Genomic DNA, 20,926 nt, shown 5'->3' with positions numbered 1-20,926 from the left:
ACAAAGTGAAGCTTGATATGTTGCGGAAAAAAGTCTGTTGGCTAAACAATCTACTAGGCAAAATCTACTCTACTTCTCTAAAACTGATAAATTCCTAGAATTATATGTAATACACAGCTGAATGGTCAGTCCTTTGATTTGCGTGAGAGAATGTGGGCAGTCCTAGTGGGATTCATACAATAGTTTTCGAGGTATAATACCCCACACAGGGGATTTTCTGACTCCGTAAGTTTTTTCATGTTTGAAATTCGTTAGAAATCCCATGCAAATCGGCTAAGCTTCAGTAGCGAACGAAATAGTTTGGCCAAAGTGTACTGAATGTGAACTTAAATTGTGAATCGAAGAATAAATAATTAAAATGAATTACTAACTGGCATCGACTGCTGCAGTCGATCTTTCGGAATAAATTAGCAAGTTGTCAAACAGCAACAGAACTGTTCTTCTCTCTCTACAGCCTTATGTATCCTCAAGGCCTAAAGTTAGGGGCTTCGTTGACTTTATTGTACCCATGTTTGAATAGTCTATCCAGTCTAAGAGCGTAAACGGTGTCGCTCGTCGCGCACGGTACGACCGGAATTAAAATCCCATCCGGACTATGTGGTATCAGCATATCTGGCAAGCCATTCGATGGATGGCGTGATCTAGAGGATCGTTAAGCTTCGAAGAATCATGAGGGGAAACAATCCGGAAATGATTCGATATTATCTCTTCAGTCCGGCTTCTTCGGAAGACCGGCTTCGCTACCTCTTCTACAACGGTCCTCCGAACCAACACAAGTTATTTTAGTTTTTTCCGTAACTGCCACTCAAACAACTTACCGCTGGCATGAAATATTTCAACCAACTCGCATCCAAATAGTTCCCTGCAATATTGAAAGCAAGAAAATCGCGTGCAATAACACAGTTCGGCTTTCCTTGAACTTACAGTTCAAGGAAAGCTATACTCGCGATAAAAGGAAAATTTTTAGAACTTTTCAGTCCTAGTCGAACTCGAATTTCAGGAAAATATATTTGAAACGTGTACCGACATTAGAAACAGACCCAATTAAATAGGCATTTAAATTAAGTTATAGAGAGGTGGAAAGTACGAAACATTCCGTTGTGGGTTTCTTCATAAAAATACATACTCCATGCAGCATTTTTCTATGAAAATTAATTTATTTCACCCGATCAATGTATCTGTGGTTCTGCTCTAAATGTTTCTTACCAACTAAAACCGTGTGTTTGTTCTGCGTGTTACTTTATTTGTACAAATAACGTAAATAAATAGTCGACCACCAACAGTCAGCACGGTCGGGCAACACAAATCGATCAATGCTTCTGACCGCACTTCGCTGCCAGCCGCATCCTCCGTTAGCGTTCCGGATTAATGTAATCAATATATGGAATCTTTACATGTATGTGTGTAGCTCTGTGGGTCTTCAAACTATTAGTACAAACCGTTCGGAAGGAACTCGTACAACGAGAATCGTACCGTACCGTTTAATCGCGCGAATGTCCAAATACATCGCTAACAACGTTCAGTTGTTTGTTCCCGGACAAGAAACCGGTGCGCTTTGTGTGCACATCCGGAAGAGATATTGCAAGTGAACGTGATCCTAAGAATAAATACTCCATGCCTCAAGTGCATGACAAAACCGTTCGCTTTAGCTAAGCGAACCTGATGGTTCCATTTCCTGACCGTTCGTTTCCCGGTACAGTGGAAAGCGGATCGCTACAAGCGAACAAATCGATATCCTTCCCGTTTGCTCGTTAGTCAAACTTTGCGGTAGGCACGACAAAAGTGTCCCACCCCGCGTTGTCTTATTTCGCTATTTACAGTTTCTTTATCGTACCGGTGCTACCGGATGTCGTGTCGGTAGCGGACGAGTCGGAACTAAACTTATCACGCACGGGTAGCTGGGCGTCTCCATCGTGCTGGGAAGGTTGCAACGTTTCTCCATCACCTGCACTTCGCGTCTCCATGCTATTCGTTCGGAGTATTTCGGGACACTTAAAGGACGACGGAGTTCGCATCAAGCCAACTGGTCGTACGTAGCTGTAGTGGTTTTCCGGCTTGTGCTCTATACAAATAATGTCCACCGGTGGCTGTTCACCGCCATCACACACCCCATGTTCGTCCTCTGCCTGCGCTTCACAGTCGGGCGAGCACGGATCACTCTCCGATCCGACCGAATTCTGTCGGGACATCGTCATGTAGGTGCTTTCCTGATGCGTTGGGAGCAGTGGTCCCACGTGCAACGTGTTCAATGCGATCGGTGGTTCCTCCTCTACCGGAGGCTCCTCGGCCACTATCGGTGGTGAGCTGATGAAGTTGTTGCTTGTACGCGCTTGTCGAACGGCTGCCGGCCGACCAAGGGTGGAACAGATACGTGGAGGTGGTGCCGGAATCAATCGACTACCAGCGCCTGATGCATCCCGGCGCAAACTGTGACTACCGTGAGGAAGCGGACCGTACAAAGACTGTGGTGGAAGCGAACGACGTTTCATGGAAGCGCCGAGCGTTGCACTGCCAACCCCACCGGACCGTGGATGATCCGGGAGTACTTTGGGGAAGTTTCTCCTCTGGATTACTCGAAGCGCTTCTTCGGGCGAGAGGGGATCCTTTTCCGAACTTTCATCACGGCACGTTACGTTTATATCTCCCGGGACTTCCGGTTCTATGAAGCTGGTTACCTCTTCCTCACCTTGATCAGCTGCACCAAACCGTCGTAACGAATAATCGGGACAGTTGTAATAAATTCCACCTCCAGCAGGCATGGTTTGTTTGAGCTCGTCCGTCGCCGCTGAACTAGAGCAGGACGATGTGGTCCCGGAAGAGTTACTACCAGCTCCACTTGAGTCAACCTCTCTAACCGGTCCATTCCCAGGTCCACAATCTCCCGTAGCACAGTCCACCTCATCGGTCGTTCCGTACTCAAACGATTTTGCCTTCGTTATCTCTATCGGTTCCTGCCGCAGGACACTGTTGCCGCGCGCCTGTGGAGTAGCATCAATGGCCACACTGATCTTGTGTGGAGGTACAACCGGAGGCATCCGACAGCCTGCAGACGCGACCATCCAATCGCACACTTTCGTATGCGAATCAACCGCATCGACACCGATCGAAACCGGTCCATGAGCATTCTCGCCGAACGGTTGCTTCGCGACCGGTTCGTACGAGTTCGATTTCCGCAACATCATCGTTGCCGCTTCGTCCAGCAGGTACGACCCATGGTGCAGATGATGATGATGATGATGCGGGTGAAGCTGATTGCATCCGTCTTCCTTCTCGCCGAGACCCACACCCGACACCACGACGGCGGCCGCACTCTCCAGCATTGTGTCGTCGTACTTTCGTTTGCCTTTACGTCCAGAAACACCACCACCAGCACCACCGCCAGCTCCACCCTGTCCAAGATGCCGTCGAACAAGGTACCCCACTATGACGACAATGTTAAACAGCAAAAACACGATAGCAACCGCTATCAGAATGGTGAGCGTCGATTCGCTTTTCATAATTTCCGTCGCGTTACCATCCAGCTCCGTCGATCCAAACGGATCCTTTGCGGACTGTTGAAGATGCTTGTGATGCTTATGATGTTCGCCACCGGCTGCCAGCTGTGCCGGGCTGGCTCCTTTTTCGGGTATGGCAGCAGCCGATGATGTCGCCGGAGCATTGTACATACCGGGCCCACCCAGTGGATCTTTCATCTGATACAGCAGCTCCTTAAAGGGATCCTCCGTCGGGCGCTCGATGTCCACATGGATCGGGTACAGATTGATGTGACCGGTCGGGTAGTCGGGATGGGGTGTGGTTCCTCCCCGGACGCGGCTTACACCCGCATTCACGATGCCCTTGCCAGCTCCAGGTGGACTGAAGAAGTCCGAGTACGGTGCGTACGCCTTCGAGCTGGTAATCTTCTTCAACTCTTCCGGCAGCTCCTCGTTCCAGAACTTCATGTACTTCTGGCGGTATCGGTGGCCCACCACCGGCGTAATGCCCATGTGCAAATAGCTCTGGTTGATGCTGTTGTACTCCGGCCAGTCCACATCGTAGTACGACCAGTCTTCCGGGTTGAGATTCAAAAATAGATCCTTCCATGGGGCCTTCGGGTTGCTGTGAATTCGCAACGAGGAAAACCAATTATTTGTTTGCTGTAATCACGGACAAGCCACGGGAAAAGCTGCATGAAAATCCGAACCAAAACTTTTCCGCAACTTCCTTCACAGGGACGCATTCCTCCGGATGTGTTTGCATCGATAGGGAAAGGTTGGGATGTGTGCCGCATGCACACAGCTTCATCCATTCGGGAAATTTGAACCATGCTATGGGCGTGCCGTGCCGAAGAAATGCAACTCCAAAGCAGATTAGTTTGTCGGTTAGTTTTACATGCATGGCAAAACCATAATGTGGAACATGCTTTTAAAGCATTATCGATCTGACAATTTAATTAAAAAGTCCACCGTACGTACGTGCGTGGTATCGTACCGAAGATGGGATATGCTTTCACGATTTATCATGATTCGGGTATGACAGTAATCTGGTTTAATCTAGTCACCAAAAGGAATATTCAGCAAAGCGCAGTTTTGCGGGCGTTTCAACAACTTCAAAGGATTTGATGTACTTAGCAAGATAGGTTAAATATTATTAATTTATTAACATTCAAAACAAAACAGCCATACACTTGTTAGTAATAATGTAAACAAGTTTAAAAAAAAGCTTACAAAAATCTACTTTCACTTACCCAGTTTTGGCAAAGTTCGTAAAATATTTCATCACCGCCTCGGAAAACAATCGCTCGCGCGCATTATAATGGTGCTGGAATGGACCCACCTGCCCGAGTGGTGCCCCAAACACGTACGCCAAGTCCTCGCCGACGACGCTCTGCGATAGCTGTGCGACAGGCGGAAAAAGGAACGAAACCAAAATAGATAAACCGTTCGGGAACGGTTACCAGTAATTAGACATCATTCATGTGCTCACGTTTGCGGAGACGCTAGTCGGATAAACACACAAAAACACACTTACTCGGCCATACTCTCCCGCTTCGCTGTTGTGGCCAAACACGTACATGTAGCACTTGGGGTTGACCTTCGACAGATAGAGCCCGGTCTGGACCATTGGTGCAGCGACGCGCGCATCCGACAGTATCTCCAGCAAATTGTCCCGATGCTCGTCAGCCAGTGCCTTGTTCGGGTCCATGTAGATGTCGGTGTACCTAGCAAACACGAGGGTGAACCGAAAAAAAAAACAACACGTAACATAAAATAGCGACCACGGTGAAAAGGGACGAACGTAATGAGGGTGTCGTCGTAACGATGCTGCTGTCCATTTCCGCTTTTTTCGCTAGCGTACAATTGTGCATTCCCGGGATGGCAAGAAATAATGCAGCGAATGAAATAAAATCCACTTACTCGCGCAGTGTCGCGGCGAGGGCCAGATCGGGACGAATTTCGAAGCGATTTTGCATGTAAAATCGCAATAAATTGTCCCGTTCGTTTTCCAGCAGGCCGTACGTGAGCGCGACCGCATTCAGGATGTGATAGGATTCCAGCTCGGTCATACCGTACAGTAGATCGTATCTGCGTGATTCGTAGTTCATCGGTCGGTCCGAAGCAATGGGTGCGTGGTTGGTGGAATGGCCGGGGGAAGAAAAATGATAAATCAAAATTAATTTCTGAAACCCACACACACACACACACGGAGCAACGGGATAAATCACACGACGGTTACCCACTAAAAATGTCACTGTACTGGCCCATGACTTTGTGCGGCATATTGGGTATGACCAGCCCATCGACGATCGGCCCAAACCGGGTCGAGAACTGTGGCGATGCCGTTTTCACGCCAAGTATCTCGCTGTACCGCTTACGGCGCAGACATGCCGTCACCTCGTCATTTTCCCCGTTCAGCGGACAGTTCAGACCCTGCAGGACCTGCATCGTTGACTGCAGCGGGTGCTGCGTCAGCGCCCAGTCGGACAGGGCCGATCCCGACATCAGGATGGCCCGATGGAACAATCCCTTCGCGACCGGTGAAACCATCAGAAAGTTGACACAGGCCGCTCCCGTGCCCTGGCCCATCACCGTCACCAGCTTGGCATCACCGCCGAACGAGCCAATGTTTTCCTTGATCCACTGCAGGGCCGCTATCTGGTCCAGCAGGCCGAAGTTGCTGGTCGTATGATCGCTGATGCCGGGCTTCATGAATCCTGCCAGGGAGCACAAGTACAAGTGGGTCCAATTAGCACGAGCAGTGGCGGTCGCCCACTGCAAAATGAGCACTTACCGAGTATTCCTAGGCGGAAGTTGAGCGTTACCACTATCACCTGCCCGTAGCTGGCCAGTATGGAGCCGTCGTATGGGTTGCCGCTGTTCCACTCGTACGATTCACCGTGGATGTACACGATGACGGGATACTTAGTCTGCGGTCCGATACCATCTGGAAATACACCCGTACGCGAAATGGGATCGTTGGGTGAGTGTGTGGGATAGGTAAAAAAGGCGCAAACTAACGTTACGCTGTACAATGCACGCTAATTGAAATTCAATATCAAATTACAGGGCGTGGAATGCCACGGTCAACCGTGATTCCATGTACTGTGGTTTATTGGAATTGAAAACAGCTAGAGGTGCGAGGCGGATTGATTAGATTTCATGTTTTGTGCGATCATAATTATGCTTCCTCGAAGCGAACTGGAACTAGATGACCTATTTGGTGAGATTTGGAGGAAGTTTTGTTTTGATCTTGTGTATAAAGCATTACTAGACTCATTTCGTTCGTAATAATTAAATAACTTTAAAACAAATATGCAAAAATACAACTGCAAGGAACCAAACAGCACGGTATTGGGCGTTTAGAACGATTAAAACGACTTTTGATTATTTTATGGAATGAAGCAAATATTTCCTAGCTTGAATTTTAATTTGTTCCCGGTACACTCTCAAACATTTGCTCGAAAACATCAAACCTCCCACTATCATCAGGCATTTTTTAGCCTCGCATCGCATCCAAAAACAATCCTCCGAAATTCCTGACCTCAACATCCTTGAAACATTTCCCCCTGTTCAAAGCCCCACCCAAAATGCCTAGACTGGCATTGTTCCAAGAACCTGCCAGCCTCCGCTCATTCACGTTTCTGCCCACCCGTCCAAACAGTGAATGCAACAGGAATTGAATAAAGCGTGCCACTGCAAGCAACCGCAGCGACTCCTGTCGAACTTCGTTTATTCTCTTCATCTTTGGCAAGTTTTTAACTACAGCATGATGGGCCGATCCGCAGCGAGAAGAGTTCCGGACGATCATTTTCGCGTTTGTGAAGTGGGTCAGTAATTGAATTTTGCTGAACGTAATAAAATTTACGCTCTTTTACGCCATCACAGCCCATCCCTTCCCATCCCAAGCGGGTGAGTTGTTTTTCATTTATTAAATTCAATTTCTACGCGTTCGCTTTGCTGTCTGCTGGCCTGCACTGTACACACGACCATTACACCGAGCGGGGAGGAGGACGATTTTTGAGCGCTTCATAACTCTGGTTTTTCAAATTCGCTTTTCACAACCCCTACCTTGCACGGGACAGGTGACAGAACACACCGTTGACGCTTCTTCCTGAACCCAAACCGAAAATGGAAACCACGGGGAGGAAATTAATTCCATTCTCAAGCGTCCGTGTATAATGCGAACATAAATTTTCATCCGAACGCTGAAAATAGCGGACCAAGCTTGCCAGCGCAAAAATGCTAGTGCCTGCCAGTGGTCAAACTGCATCGGAATGAAGGCGCAGTAATGCAAACGAAATAAACACATACTAACACTGCTCGATATTCAAGTTATCCACACGCGCACGGTACGCCAAACGCATTATCGGGCATTTGAAGTTATTTCGATTCCGAAAAACTCCATTATAACATTATTTCTGCGAAAAATGGTTTGTCATTTTTTGATAAAAAATCAGCAAACGTATGAAATATTTCGCTGTTGGATTGATAATTAAAATTCCAATAAAAACAAATTACATGTTTTGTAGAAAATCGAAAAAAATGTCGATGATTTCGTAAAACTAATCCCATGAATTAAAGTAAAAAATAAACTTATTAAGAACTTATGAGCAATAACAAAAAAAAAGCAAAATAACTGAACCAAGATAAAGCATCATTTTGAACCAATTGCCATGCCAAAACGTGACCACCGACCAGATCAATAAACACACCAGACCAAGAAGCACCAATTAATCCCGCCAAGTGAAGAGTATAAAATATGGACCAGGTCCAATTTTGATCGGGATTTCGGTTGGCCTTCTTTCGACCCACATTTCACCCAAGACGTGTCCCGCCACCACCACGCCACACGTGTGTTGGTGTCACCGTGGGAGGCAAGCGCCAAACAACGGCAGGAAAAAACAAACTCGAATCGAAAATACGCTGCAAAACGCCATCTAACGCCCCATCTAACGGGCGCTTTACGCGTGCTGAGATCAAGATTTGTTTGGCGCCACGGTGTGATCCGCGCATTCAAGGACGTGGTGAGTTTTGTCATCTTCGGAGGTAGGTTGGCCGGTGTAAACTCGGCAATAGTACTAACACACACATAAACCAAAGTGTCGCTTACGCTTATGATTGATGCGTCGAACGCTAGTGAAATTCCATATCTTGTTTCCCGGCTACTGTGCGAACTATGGAGATCGATTTGACGTCAAATGACCACCAGCGTTGCACGTCAGCAATACGGTACGGAAACATCTTGCTTTAATAAGTTTACTTTAACACACAGAAGCAAAACCAAAAAAAGAAAACAAACTCACCGTAACTCGGCACGTACAGGTTGAGATACAGACAGTCTTCGCTTTCCACCTTTAGGTACGGCAGCAATCGTTTGATCTGATCGTACCGTCCCTTCGAGTAGTTGTTGTTCGCATTATTCAGGCTCGGCAGATTCTGTGGACAGACCGGCGATAGCTTGGTAGCCATCTTGAGCCCATTCCACGGTATCGGAGCACTCGGAGGCATAAAGCGTCTCGAACCAACGGGAGCCTCTGCGTACGGTATGCCCAAGAATTGGTCCACATTTTTCAACCCGGACTGTGGATGCATCACACGCACGAAACCACGCAAAATGCCCTGCTTTACTGCGATGTCGCGTGTGTACGGTGTACCGTCACGGGGGTCATATCCTTGCTGTTGTTGCTGCTGCTGCTGTTGCGAGGGAACGAGTGGCGATCGTGACCCTCCACTGTGTGCTTTGCGGTACTGTTCAGCACGGGCTATGAATGGATTGGTGGCGTAGTTGGAGACCGACGGACGCTGCTGATAAGTCATCGCTGGACCATCGTTCGACATCGATACCGATGGGAAGAGGTCACTGCCATCGTTCGCCAGGAAACCCGCTATCTGTGGCTTGCGTTCGGTTACGGTGGGCAAACCCAAATCATCGTACTCACTGCTGTCAAGTATCGTTTCCACCTGGGAGCTGCCGTACCTCACCGAGAGGGCCACTGTAAGCAGCACGAGCGTTGTGAAGCTCGTCATTTTGGTTTTATATTTTTAAGCTGCTGACATCCACGAATAATTGGTATGTGGGCAGGCAATATTCAGACCAGCATTTACAGGTCAAACACTATCATCAACTATAAATTACACGCGGATATAAACTAACGAAATTGTAAGAACTTTTTGTCGCACAGAGAAAATCGGTTTTAAACACGCATACACCATCACTGATTTGAATGATTGGAGATGTTTTTTTTTTTAAATACGTTTCTCGGTTTTCCACCTTTTCTGCCCACTTTACACATCAATTACACCACTATTCGCACAATTTGTCACACACTTCTTTATCTGGTTTCGTTCTTCGTTTGATGTTGCTCACACAATGCTATACAAGCTTCACATGATCACACACTGTATCGTGTTTGTTGGTATAAGATCTTCTGCAGCATCTACTATCTAACTGCATCGTAAACCACACAGCGTGTTACGGACTAGTGCACCTTGGTATGCTTCACCCACAGATTGTCTCTTGCACTTGCTTACGACGGCTCGAAATCAAACCTTAGAAAGAGATAAAACGATAACATTAAACATTGTGATATGCGAACACGCGAAGGATGGATTCCCGCCTGCATGGTCGACGCTGCTTGTCGACCTACAAAAGCCAAAAAGGGCAACTACCACATGCCCATTTCGTAAAAACAATAGCATCGCAGTTAGCCGAAGGCGGTCCCAATGAGGGCGGTGAGGAATGTTTAGAGCTAAGCTAAAATGCCAACAGCACAGTATCATAGTCAGGCATCTGTAATGCACGTACACATATAGAAAGGATAGAAGAAAAAAAAACACATACACACAAACACAAAAGTTGGCAGGCGGGGAGAAGTATCCGAGGCACACTGGGTGCGGCGAAGGATTACCGGTCCCGATGACACAACATGATAATGCGCCGTTTTCCTTTCCCAGCATCTTGCGCTTTCCATCGACGCTAGTGCGTAACGGGGGACAGGTGGAAAATGAAAGAAAATGCTTTTTCCACACACACACGCATTCACTCCTACGGATCCCACCTCCCTGGTGGTGCCCCGATTGTTCTGCCACAGTAGTAGCTAATCAGATGTTTACGCTACGGTGAAACGCGAAACGGTTTTAAGTGAGTTTTACCAAACTAATGGGGCCTCCTGTTTGGATTGTGTGTGTGTGCTTGTTTTTGAGGCAGATTGAGGGTGCGGAGCAATAGATGCATTAGAGCGGACACCAGCTAGAACCAGTGTGCGAGGCGCGTGAAGGGGGCCCACAAACGGTTGAACTAAAAATGAACGCCAACGAGCAAAAAATAAAATAAATTCTACGAAAAAAAAGCGACATCTTAAGCATCTGCCCATCTAGTGCGGGGTCTATTTTTATGTTGACGGTTGTCCTCTGCCTCTTCCTCCCTCGCCATGCCGCCTCCTCTTTTCTACACACGCACACAAAAATTCGTTTCTTCTTCGGTACGCCGTTGCTGCGTTTTCGGTTTCTCGCAAGAACTTACGCCTTCAGCGTACCAAAACGGGTGTATGTTGTGATATTGTGCTCTTGAATTGCGCGAAAAATGATTGTATTGATGTTTTGGGGTTTAAAAATACTTTACACATAAAGGAAAGTGCTTAGGAATTTACCACCAACAGGAAGAAAACGTTCAATGGAGCAGCATCCGTCCATCCACTTCCAGCGAAGTTGGGCTGGCTTGCGGCACCGACCACATCACCAGAAGTGTATCAATTAGAAGCCGTTCGAAAACAGCTCATTTACATCAACACCAACACTCTATTAATGTCGTGCGTTGAGGCCGATTTCTATCATGCGCTTGGCAGAGTTTATGATTTACCTATAAACGAGAACAGACGCGTATAATAGCTTTGATGATGATCAGGCGCTAGTTACAGTGGTCCTACAGTGAAAACACGCGTTTGAAGGGTGTGTAAACTACAAAGAAAACACCTTCGCTCATTTTGCACTGCTTCCCCAAATGTTCGTGAATTTTGACAACAACGACAGCAAAAAAAGACAGTCTGTGCAGACAATTCGCGCATTCCTGTGCGTTGATGCATTTTAATGGCGAATGGCAAAAAATTCTCCTCGATGACTGTTCTCTACAGGCTGACTGTACGAGCAAATCGATATGTGTTATGTTGTTTTCGTTCTGCTGAAATTCCCAGAATCACAAACATCTGTCTACGATGAGTACACATTGTTAGGCAAGTATGTCACTCTCTTGGCGTTGCTAATAATTGTAACTGAAAGGCAGTTTTAACGACTCGCGTTTAACCTATTGAGAACATTTATTAAGCGCTAGAATTTTTTTTTAGATAACTACATGAACTACCAATAGATCTAAACAACAATAGTTCAGAAAATTTCATCTTTGGAGTTGATACAGTAAAATAACTAGTAAAAGCAAAAGCAAAATAATTGTTACTGAAAAATTTTAATAAAATTCAAAAAAATTTACTAACCAGATTTCGGTTAGTATTTTGCTAAAATATCCAATCAAAAACATCCAAAATCTTAGCCACCTAGGAAGAGTCACACGGAATTCGAAGAATTTACCTATTTTTTTTATTTCTTGGTTATGTTTTACTTCTCTTATTACAACAGCAATTGAAAGCTTATTTTTGTAGATTTTAATTTATCTGTTTTCCACATTGAACTTTTTTTCCTCCATCTGAACCAAGTTTAATAAATATTTCAATCGACGAGCTGCAGTATTTGAAATTACAAAAAATGAAAGAAATATCGATAAATCTTCTGCATTACATATCACTACCAATTCCATTAGTTAACTGCATTTGTGATGTTTTTGTAAGAATTGCGTACATTTAGCTCGCTCGATAAAGTACAAAATAAATTCCCTGTGTATCTATTTCATTCAAAAATTTACATTGGTGACGAAAATCAGCGAGTAAAATAACAAAAATTCACCCGCTCACACACGTTATCAAGCTTATTTACACCAGGCAACGTTTTGTACACATTTCATTCACGAGAATTCATCAAATTGCTCTTCGCTAATCATTTACGAGTCGCTTTCATCGCGCCAGCCTTTCAATATTCAGTGATGTTGCTCAAATCAGATGCTAAATTTTACCGGAAGCCTACACAGCAAATCTCTGCATATTCCGCGACGTTACCAGCGTCACCATTCCAGGCTGCTTTCACTGTTTACCGAACAATAATTATCGTTCTTCGTGCATCTGCCGGTTGGGCCATGTAGGCGATGCGTTCCTCCTCAATGTACACTGTAAGCACTATGCCGCTTGTATGCCGCTAGATCGTACCCAAACGCGTATAAATAGAAACACCTTCGCTTCCTGGCATCCCACTCGCCGGCCAAGGCGTTCTCTCCGTAAAACCACGTCCGAAACTCTAGGACAACATGAACAAGGGCAAACGGGGCTCATAACTTCTTGATGAATCTTGGAGAATTTTATTGCCGCACGGGACCCAAAAGTGCTGAGCTCATTTTCGGCTCGCAAGACCGATGCGGCGAAGAACAAAAATTGCATCAAATAAACCATACACCCGTCAGCAGCAATCGCTTCGTCTAATGCCGGTCAGTCAGGAAGCGCTACGTGCTGCGTGACCAGATACGCGTCCGGACAGCAGCGTTAAAGCAAAAACACACGAGTGACCGGATGTCTTTAGGTTCGTTTATTTTTTCCCACTATCAAACGCGCACCACTCAAACTTTATTAATTAAGGAAGCGTACACAAACGCCAGCACCAGCTGCAGACTTCCGCCATTTTTCGCCCTAGACCAGAACGAACGGTGACCAACGCCCAGTGTAAGATGCCCAGTTGGTACGCACCTTTCCGTGGCACAAAACCGGGGGAAACATCTCGACAGTCGGTAATATTTCATCGGTGATCAAAACAGCGTCGTCCAGTTGCTTTCACCCAATCGGTCTACCGCGCGAACCATTCAAACGAACGATTCAGAAATTATCGTCGAATGCAATTAATTAAAGTTTACCCAACCACCATACGCGCGAGACACATCTATTCCCTATCCGCCTTCAGAAGCCAAAGTTTCACATTGATCCGGTCAATATCCGGCGATCGGCTAGCAGAAGGATGCGGCTTACTCCCTACAAACCTTCTCCCCTTCCACCACCCCACGGGTCCGATGGTACCAGGAGAAGGAAGAGCTAAAATTAAACCCCATCCTTGTTGAAGTACGCACACTCTGGACGTCACTTGACGCTACTCCAACCATCGCGAACAACGCAGCAGTAAAAGCCAATTTCTTATGGAACAGGGAAAGAGCAAATGCGTTTTCCCGTTTTGCGTCAAAGTCCATCATCTTCCATGCGGACCGTACGCATAACACGACCGCGTTACTGCGGCCAGGACGGGAGAGGAGCGCAAAAGAGCAAATCGTACCCGGCGAACATCTGTTCCTGTCTGTGGAGAACCTGTGCTGTCCCGACTTTTGGGGAAGTCTTGCAGTTTGCGCCGTACCTGGGACCCCGGGTCCGTGGTATTCGTTTCGTTTCCCAGGGCAGCAATAAAACCGAACGAACGAAGCAAACTATATCCTACAACTTCGCACAGACATTGCCGCAAGACAGGACAGAAGCGTGCTGTGTCGTTATTGCCGTTTCCCCGGCATTCGAAAGGGCATCGGCAGTGGAGTATCAGCGACAACGGCAACACGATCACGATTCTCGCCGAGCACTTTTCCCGATCGACTCCAGGCCACGGAAACTTTACCTTCTGCCCGCCATGGAGCACGTTGCTTCATTACACGTCAACCCTTGAACCGAGTTGATGCAATTCCACTCCATGGCTGAATGAAGTGCTGCATGGTTGTTACTTTAATTGCCCCTGGGCCACGCCGTGTACGGACTTTCCACAGCCGGTGCAGCACAAGAAAAGGGACTCAAGTAGAGAAAAAATGCCAACCAACAGGAATAGGAACGGGAACTTCTACCATCTACCATCATTGCTCGGACGAACGGGAGTTGGTTGTTGGGGTATGCTTTAAAAAACACGACTTCTTTCACCCCCCTTCGGGGTTGTGCCGGGTTGTGCCAATGTACCAACCATTTACAAAATGCAAAACCCGTAACCGAACGGAACCAGCACGCAAAGACTCCCGCGGCACCATATGTTCCGTTTTAAGCCACAATTTTTGGGATGCACCCGTGCAGCTGTGGGCACGTGCAGCATTCATCATCTCCGCACCCGGGCCGTGTCAATGGTTATGGAAGCTACGGCGAAAAAGCCAAACGGAAGAAGACATGAAAATGACTCAACTGTCCTGTGTTTTTAGCCAATTTGGATTTGCAGCAATGGAAGCAATGGGGAAAATGAACGAGAAAAGTAGCACGAGTGAAGAAGATTGATTTACTTATGCGGCCAGTGAAGGCAAAATGCGTCTCCGTACCGATTGCCAGATGCGCTATTGCAACTAGCAGCGAACATTCCAAACCTAGCATTGCAGAAAGTGTTGTTTATCGCAACAAAAAATAAAAAAACACCAACCCAATTCATCCTTGTACCTTGTTTTCCAATGCATACGTCAGCCTGGTAGTTTCGAAGATTGTCAATGCAGCAGACGACGTCTCTCTGCATCGGAACCGACTGCGACTACGAAACAAACCCAACTGCTAATTAATTCGTGTGCTATCATCAACATCGTCATCTTCACTGTACGGGAGAGTGTACAGTTTCACGACGATCAGTCAATGCAGAACGCACTGCCGAAGGAACCAATTTCGGACGCCGTAATGGAACGTTCCTTTCCGAAACTTCTGCCGTCATTAGTTGGTCATTAATTTTCTGGTAACCTTTTCCTGAAGGTACACACCCCGGACTAATCGAAAACGAGCAAGGAAATGCTCTTACAGACACGGACACGGACCTTCTAATCGAAAACTGCAAAACTCACCCGGATAGAGTTTGGCTTTTTTTGCGTCTGGCCGGCGGACCGCTTGTGCGAATGCTAACATCTGTTCACCAATTTTCCAACTGCCGGAAGCTGAAGAAATGTAAAAATAAAGGACTACATTGGCCAAATGTGTAAGTAGTCTAACAGGAACCTTTACAAACCAAGATAAGGTGTATGAATGAGTATATTATCAATACAGTTCTTAGAACAGATTTGATTATACCATCTGGGAATCCAAAGTGAGCCTGAATGCATTCAAGTTTCATTCTAAAGAAATCTATTCCAAGTACCAGTCAATGGCAAATTGAACTTTCAATCATAATTTGAGTTACGTGTAGATCTTTGAATTTCATTCATGAATCTTTGACGAATTATTACGGGCTATTTTTCATTCATTTTCCATGAATTATTGCAACATTTCCTTTTCTCCTAATAGCAGAGAAGATGAGTATTTGAATCATCGTGACTTTTGGGTACAGTTTCATACAGTTTGATACAATAGTATCCTGTTGGGCCTACAGTTTCATTAAAACGGGTCAGTTCATTAGAAACTCAAATACAAAACAAGTTTTTATTATTTTTTTCTTTATATGTTTATTTATTTATAATTGATTATTACGGTTCAATACCGTATTTTCACCAAAGCTTGTGGTGACTGAAACAATAAATATTATGACTTAGGTATTCTTATGCTTTGTCCTAACCCGACGGTAAAATACATCAAGATTTTTTGCTTATTTATTTTTTCAATTTCAAGTGACTCAGCAAACAAATGTTCAAGGATGAAAATAAAACGGAAAAGCTAAAGTATCACAACATATTCTTATTTATCTATTTTAGATAACATTCTAGCAATTATCTAATATTATTAAGATCTATTATATTCAAAAGACGATACGTCGACGTGCTGTCATACTTATTAATAAATCTAATATATCTTCCTTAAATCCAACTACTGCATTAGCTATTTTGTATCGCCAAAACACTTTTCTTCAATGATCAAAGATCCCAAAAATAATTACAGTGAAAGCCACAGTGTGGAAAATGTTCCGCCTGATAGCTAAAAATAATTGTCCCTACAAAAGAGACCGAGAATTTCTAAAACAATCGAGCAGAAAGTGCTGTAAACATAACAACAACACGAATAACGAATCACAAACAACAATCTATCGTGAATAGCGCGTGATTGCATTCTTCACAGTGACGAAACGGTATGTCGTAGAAGAGAAGTGACACTGCATGAAAATGAGCGACCCATTACTAGTGACCTTTGACAGTTACATTCTTTTGACGGAAGGATCAAATTGACGCCTCCATCTTAATCGCTCCGGTAGATATGACAATTGACAAACAGTGATACAAGTACAAAGTGCTAGAAACATAATTACTATCACGTAAAACCATTTTTTTTGCCACCCAACCAATGATATCTTTATCCGCACCCGCGGTTGCGGGATTGCGAAGGAATTTGACGTCTACGGGATTCCTTTCCTGAATCCACTTCCTAGTGTCATCGCCGTCATCGCACGCGGGCAAATCGTATGGGTGTGTTCCTTCTCGAACGTAAACCGCATGACTTTCCTCCCTTTAACTTCGGTCGGTACCACTTTCGCTGTTCCCCTTTCGATTCGATCCACCTTACCCGTATCCTCCTTGTTTCGCCCCTTTCATTCACGTGGTTTGGCCCATCGAGCGGAAATTTCACGATCGTACCGTGTATGGAACGAACCACATCGTGACACTTTATAAATTTAGCGCAACCGAAACAGAAGCCGCCCGTTTGTTGCCCTCGCACGACCGTACCGGTGGGGGGGAGAGGTGAGCGGGCGAGCGAAATACACAAAATAAAGTGCGATACATACGCATATACACACAGTGTCACGTGTGAGCATCCACAGGGAAGCGCGGAAGGGCGGATCTAAACCAGCGCGACAGGCTCTGCCTGCCAGCTGCGTGTTTAATGCGCTGGCTTAATGTGCGCACGCTAGTGTAAGAAGCACTTTTTCCTCAAAAGAACATACACACGGCTGAAGATGGGCTAGGAAGCAACACTGGCATCGCACCGGGCGTTATTTATAAAACCGCTCGAGAGGAAGAAGCCGACAAGATCGTTTGCTGCTTGCGCTCCGTTTTACTTGCCGTGCGCTGGTTATGCGTTGCGTTGCGCGACATTTCTTACCCCTGCCGGACGCGCATCGCTGGCGAGTGTTGAATACCACCCAAAACACACACTATTCTCACTTAGAGGACGCAAAAAAGTAAGCCGTTTTCGCCAGGTGACTGAACTTACTAGTCACTCTCACCTTTAGCGCCCTAAATTGTAGCTCTTTCTCACAAACTGTCCTCTGATCTGCACGAATGCGGTTACTGTGGTAACAACTGGCACAAACACAGCCTCTGATAAGCATCGGTAACACTACATTTCAATGATCACCATTCGAATATTTGAATTGTTAACACGTGCGCCTTAAGAATGCAAATGCATACTCCGGCGCTCATCATAGCCGAACGCTGCCCAGAGAATGACTTCCTCCCGAACCATTTCACAACCCAACCCAACCCAGTAGCTTCTGAATTTTGTCACCGCACTGCAACCACATATACCAACCGGAACGATGCATTCGAACCTTTGCGTTTTGCTTTTCTTATTCAAATTGTTTGGATACCGCCAAGGCGTCGCTTCCGAATCACTCACACGACATCGACGAACAAGCTGATTTTTTATGTCGTTACCGTCGTCTCGATCACAATCTTCGTACGTGGAAATCCGTTTTCCCTTTCTATCACACACAGAGCGTTGTTTTGTGTTTTGTATTGTGTGTATGTGTTTTTTTTTTCGTAGTTTAAACTGTATGACACTTTCGAACATTAGCGACGATCGGGTTGGTGGTCCGTTGCAACGGAAAAGGCGCGCACGAACGTACAAAGGCGATCGAGATCGTGTCGCGTGTGTTAACAACACCGCGATCGTTCGAAGACTGAAGCTGACAGAGATGCTGCTGGGCGACAACTCTCACTCGCAGCGTAGCAAAAGATCACACTCTCTGGCGTTCGTGTGTATGCGACCAAACACGATCGGTGACAATTTTCCACCAAACAGAGCAGTTGAAAATTTCAGTTCATTTAACTCAGACAATTACAAAAAAAAGATAGTGATAGAAATTATAGTTATAGAAATTATAATTTAATTTTAATTTTATTTATGCTTTAACGTAATTCCACCAAGCAGCATTTTCAACAATTTTGTCCCCCAAGTCATGCAGGCGGGCCTCACGCAAGCGCTTAAACAGTCCTTAATCTTGGCCTTAACGACCTCTAAGGTAACGCCGGCCATCTGATGGCTGAGTAGACTTGCCGATATCACGTAAATGGAACGTAATTCAAACGGTTCAGCCGTTTGAAGATCGACACCGTTGTCGTCTGCACCACCGGGCCACACCCATCTCCTTAATAGTCCCTAATAAAGCTTTTAAATAAATAAAAGTAATCATCGTAGTCGCCCTGTGGTAGATGAGACAGCGGCGCCAGTCTTCAAACGACAGTTTCGGATGCAAATACCATCCGGCTTGACGATACAACTACGTGGTATTATCAAGCTTAGCCAATCAATGGCTAGATCGTGAGGATCTACCACCTAGTAGGATCTACCGATCCTGAGAATTGTATTAATGGTTTTTGTTGAAGATTTCGATAAATACATTTTAGACGAATTTCCAAGATCCATATAACGTGCCCAGGAAAAAGATTTAAAGATGTTTTCATTGTCATAATTTATAACTTATCCGTCATTTTATGTTCAATCCGGAAACTTAAAACATACAGCTCAATAAATATATAATAAATCTGTTCAGTTGCAATGATCCAGTCAAATAATTAAGTAATTAAGTAATAAACAACTTTAGAATTCAAGATTTTACGGTACCGTTACCCGTTTCAATATTCTGCAGCAACCCTCATCATTATAGCACTATCGCATTGCATGACGGCACTCACTCGAATCAGCTGAATGGCACTCATCCACATGCAAAAAAAAAAAGTTGTTAATCATGCGCACTGCACAACCTGCCGTGAGTGTTCCATCGTTCGCTAACCCACCTCCAGAGGTTGCCACTGTATTAGCCGCAGCTGACAAAACCTTCGCCAAACTCGATGCATTCACGATACGCTCATGCGCACCCACACACCGAAAAGCTCGTGTGTCAGAAACGTCAACCCTTGAGGAGCCTCCAAACAACACCACTGCCATCGGACGAACGTAACATTAAGCCCATTCAGTCGGAGTTAGGACACGAGACAGCGCTGAGTGAAGCACGTTCGCGTGTGTGCCGTTCGCGTGAGCTAGTTTTCTCCACCGTTTGCCACCGCCCTCGCTACTCGCGAGCATCCGAAAAACTCGTCCCCCCGTATCGAACGTCCGCGTACCATTGGATCATACGTTCAAAGCTGCGCTGTACCGTCGCGAACTTCCGTGTGCAGCGAGTGCATCGTGCAACGAGACCCCGTCTAACGACGCTAGCGCGCTAATCATCCGCAAACAATGTGCCACGATTTAGCGCACGGTGAATGGAATCAATGGAATTAATCGCGCGTGCATCGTCGTCCTCATTTGTGCGGTAAACAGGCTCGTCTCGTTGGTGGGGTGGTTGCAAAACAGTGCTGGGACTGGGCGCCTCCATCGGTGACATACGCCCACCCTATCACCGTCCGGCACGTCATAAGTGTTTGGCATCGATTATGTTCACCATGAATGGATACGCGTCAGTGCTGGGCCAACGATATTTGTGACTGGCAGTGATTTGCAATGTGCTTGCCGCGAGCCGTGCACCGCCAAATCCCAGCCCGCGCTTCGTGAAGGAATTATGTCAAATTATTGTCGTTTTTCGCATCGCGCTCACAAAGCCAGCGCATTGCACGGCACCCGAAAGGAATAGAAATGTGCTGCGACACTCAGCCGCGAGTGTACTGTGCCTGCAAGGACATCGTTCCGTAGCGACCGTTTGGCATTGAACAGCACTTCATCCCTGTCGTTGGGTAAGAGCGGTTTTGTGCATGTGTTTGTGTATGTGCCTGCGGGAGTGCATCCGTGCGGTTGTTTAGCTGGTTCGTTAGCCAGCCATCGCTGCCGACCAGCGCGAGTGCGATGGATGTGTGTGCGAAGTGGATTATTCATCGCCAGCGAGCCCAAGGCTGTGGGTAGTGAGCGTTTGTCGTCGCGTTTTCACGGTTCATCCGCATCCGGTGGGATTACGCCAGTTATCCAACTCGTCCAACGGCTGGCGCGAATGCTGCTTCAAAGAACAAGAGCAGTGAGATAAAAAGAATCGCTTCATATTCGAGTGCTGTCGAGCAAGGCATGAGGGCGTGTGCAGTGTGATGAGTGATTGCATTTTCCAGCACCAGTCTTCGGATCAATGGTGGTGAGACGAGTTTGCAGAAGTTTGGCTGTGTCTTTGCCGACTTTATGCAACGGTGTGCAGTGTGTGCAGTAGTAGTGAAGGAAAAAATATATCAGTGAGAGTGAAAA

The 20,926-nt window shown here is 46.1% G+C and overlaps 4 protein-coding genes across 5 annotated transcripts in view; 1 reads left to right on the top strand and 3 right to left on the bottom strand.

Annotated features, from left to right (window-relative positions):
* LOC126558139 (60S ribosomal protein L3) overlaps positions 1-20,926 on the bottom strand; it is a 438,353-nt gene that overhangs the window by 164,582 nt on the left and 252,845 nt on the right. The window lies entirely within an intron of this gene.
* LOC126565411 (UDP-glucose:glycoprotein glucosyltransferase) overlaps positions 1-20,926 on the bottom strand; it is a 391,865-nt gene that overhangs the window by 184,482 nt on the left and 186,457 nt on the right. The window lies entirely within an intron of this gene.
* Positions 1-20,926, top strand: part of LOC126557282 (uncharacterized) — a 202,755-nt gene that overhangs the window by 63,813 nt on the left and 118,016 nt on the right. The gene's annotated exons all lie outside the window — the stretch shown is intronic.
* Positions 1,804-9,508, bottom strand: LOC126556731 (uncharacterized). Its single transcript, XM_050212199.1, has 7 exons — positions 8,783-9,508; positions 6,271-6,423; positions 5,716-6,193; positions 5,397-5,564; positions 5,011-5,200; positions 4,727-4,875; positions 1,804-4,098 (listed from the first exon to the last, which is right to left on the bottom strand). The coding sequence occupies exons 1-7, from the start codon at positions 9,504-9,506 to the stop codon at positions 1,815-1,817; spliced, it is 4,146 nt and encodes a 1,381-aa protein (XP_050068156.1). The 5' UTR covers positions 9,507-9,508; the 3' UTR covers positions 1,804-1,814.

Source organism: Anopheles maculipalpis, chromosome 2RL, assembly GCF_943734695.1.
Source record: "Anopheles maculipalpis chromosome 2RL, idAnoMacuDA_375_x, whole genome shotgun sequence".
Lineage (NCBI taxonomy): Eukaryota > Metazoa > Arthropoda > Insecta > Diptera > Culicidae > Anopheles > Anopheles maculipalpis.
Note: the sequence above shows the minus strand (reverse complement) of the source record. Positions and strands in the feature narration are given on the sequence as shown.

Coding starts and splice junctions, on each gene's coding strand:
- LOC126556731 (XM_050212199.1), bottom strand. CDS start 9,506: ATGACGAGCTTCACAACGCTCGTGCTGCTTACAGTGGCCCTCTCGGTG. Junction 5,565..5,715: donor TACAGTGACATTTTTAGTGG/GTAACCGTCGTG, acceptor CGAATCACGCAG/ATACGATCTACTGTACGGTA. Junction 4,099..4,726: donor ACGAACTTTGCCAAAACTGG/GTAAGTGAAAGT, acceptor GCGAATTCACAG/CAACCCGAAGGCCCCATGGA.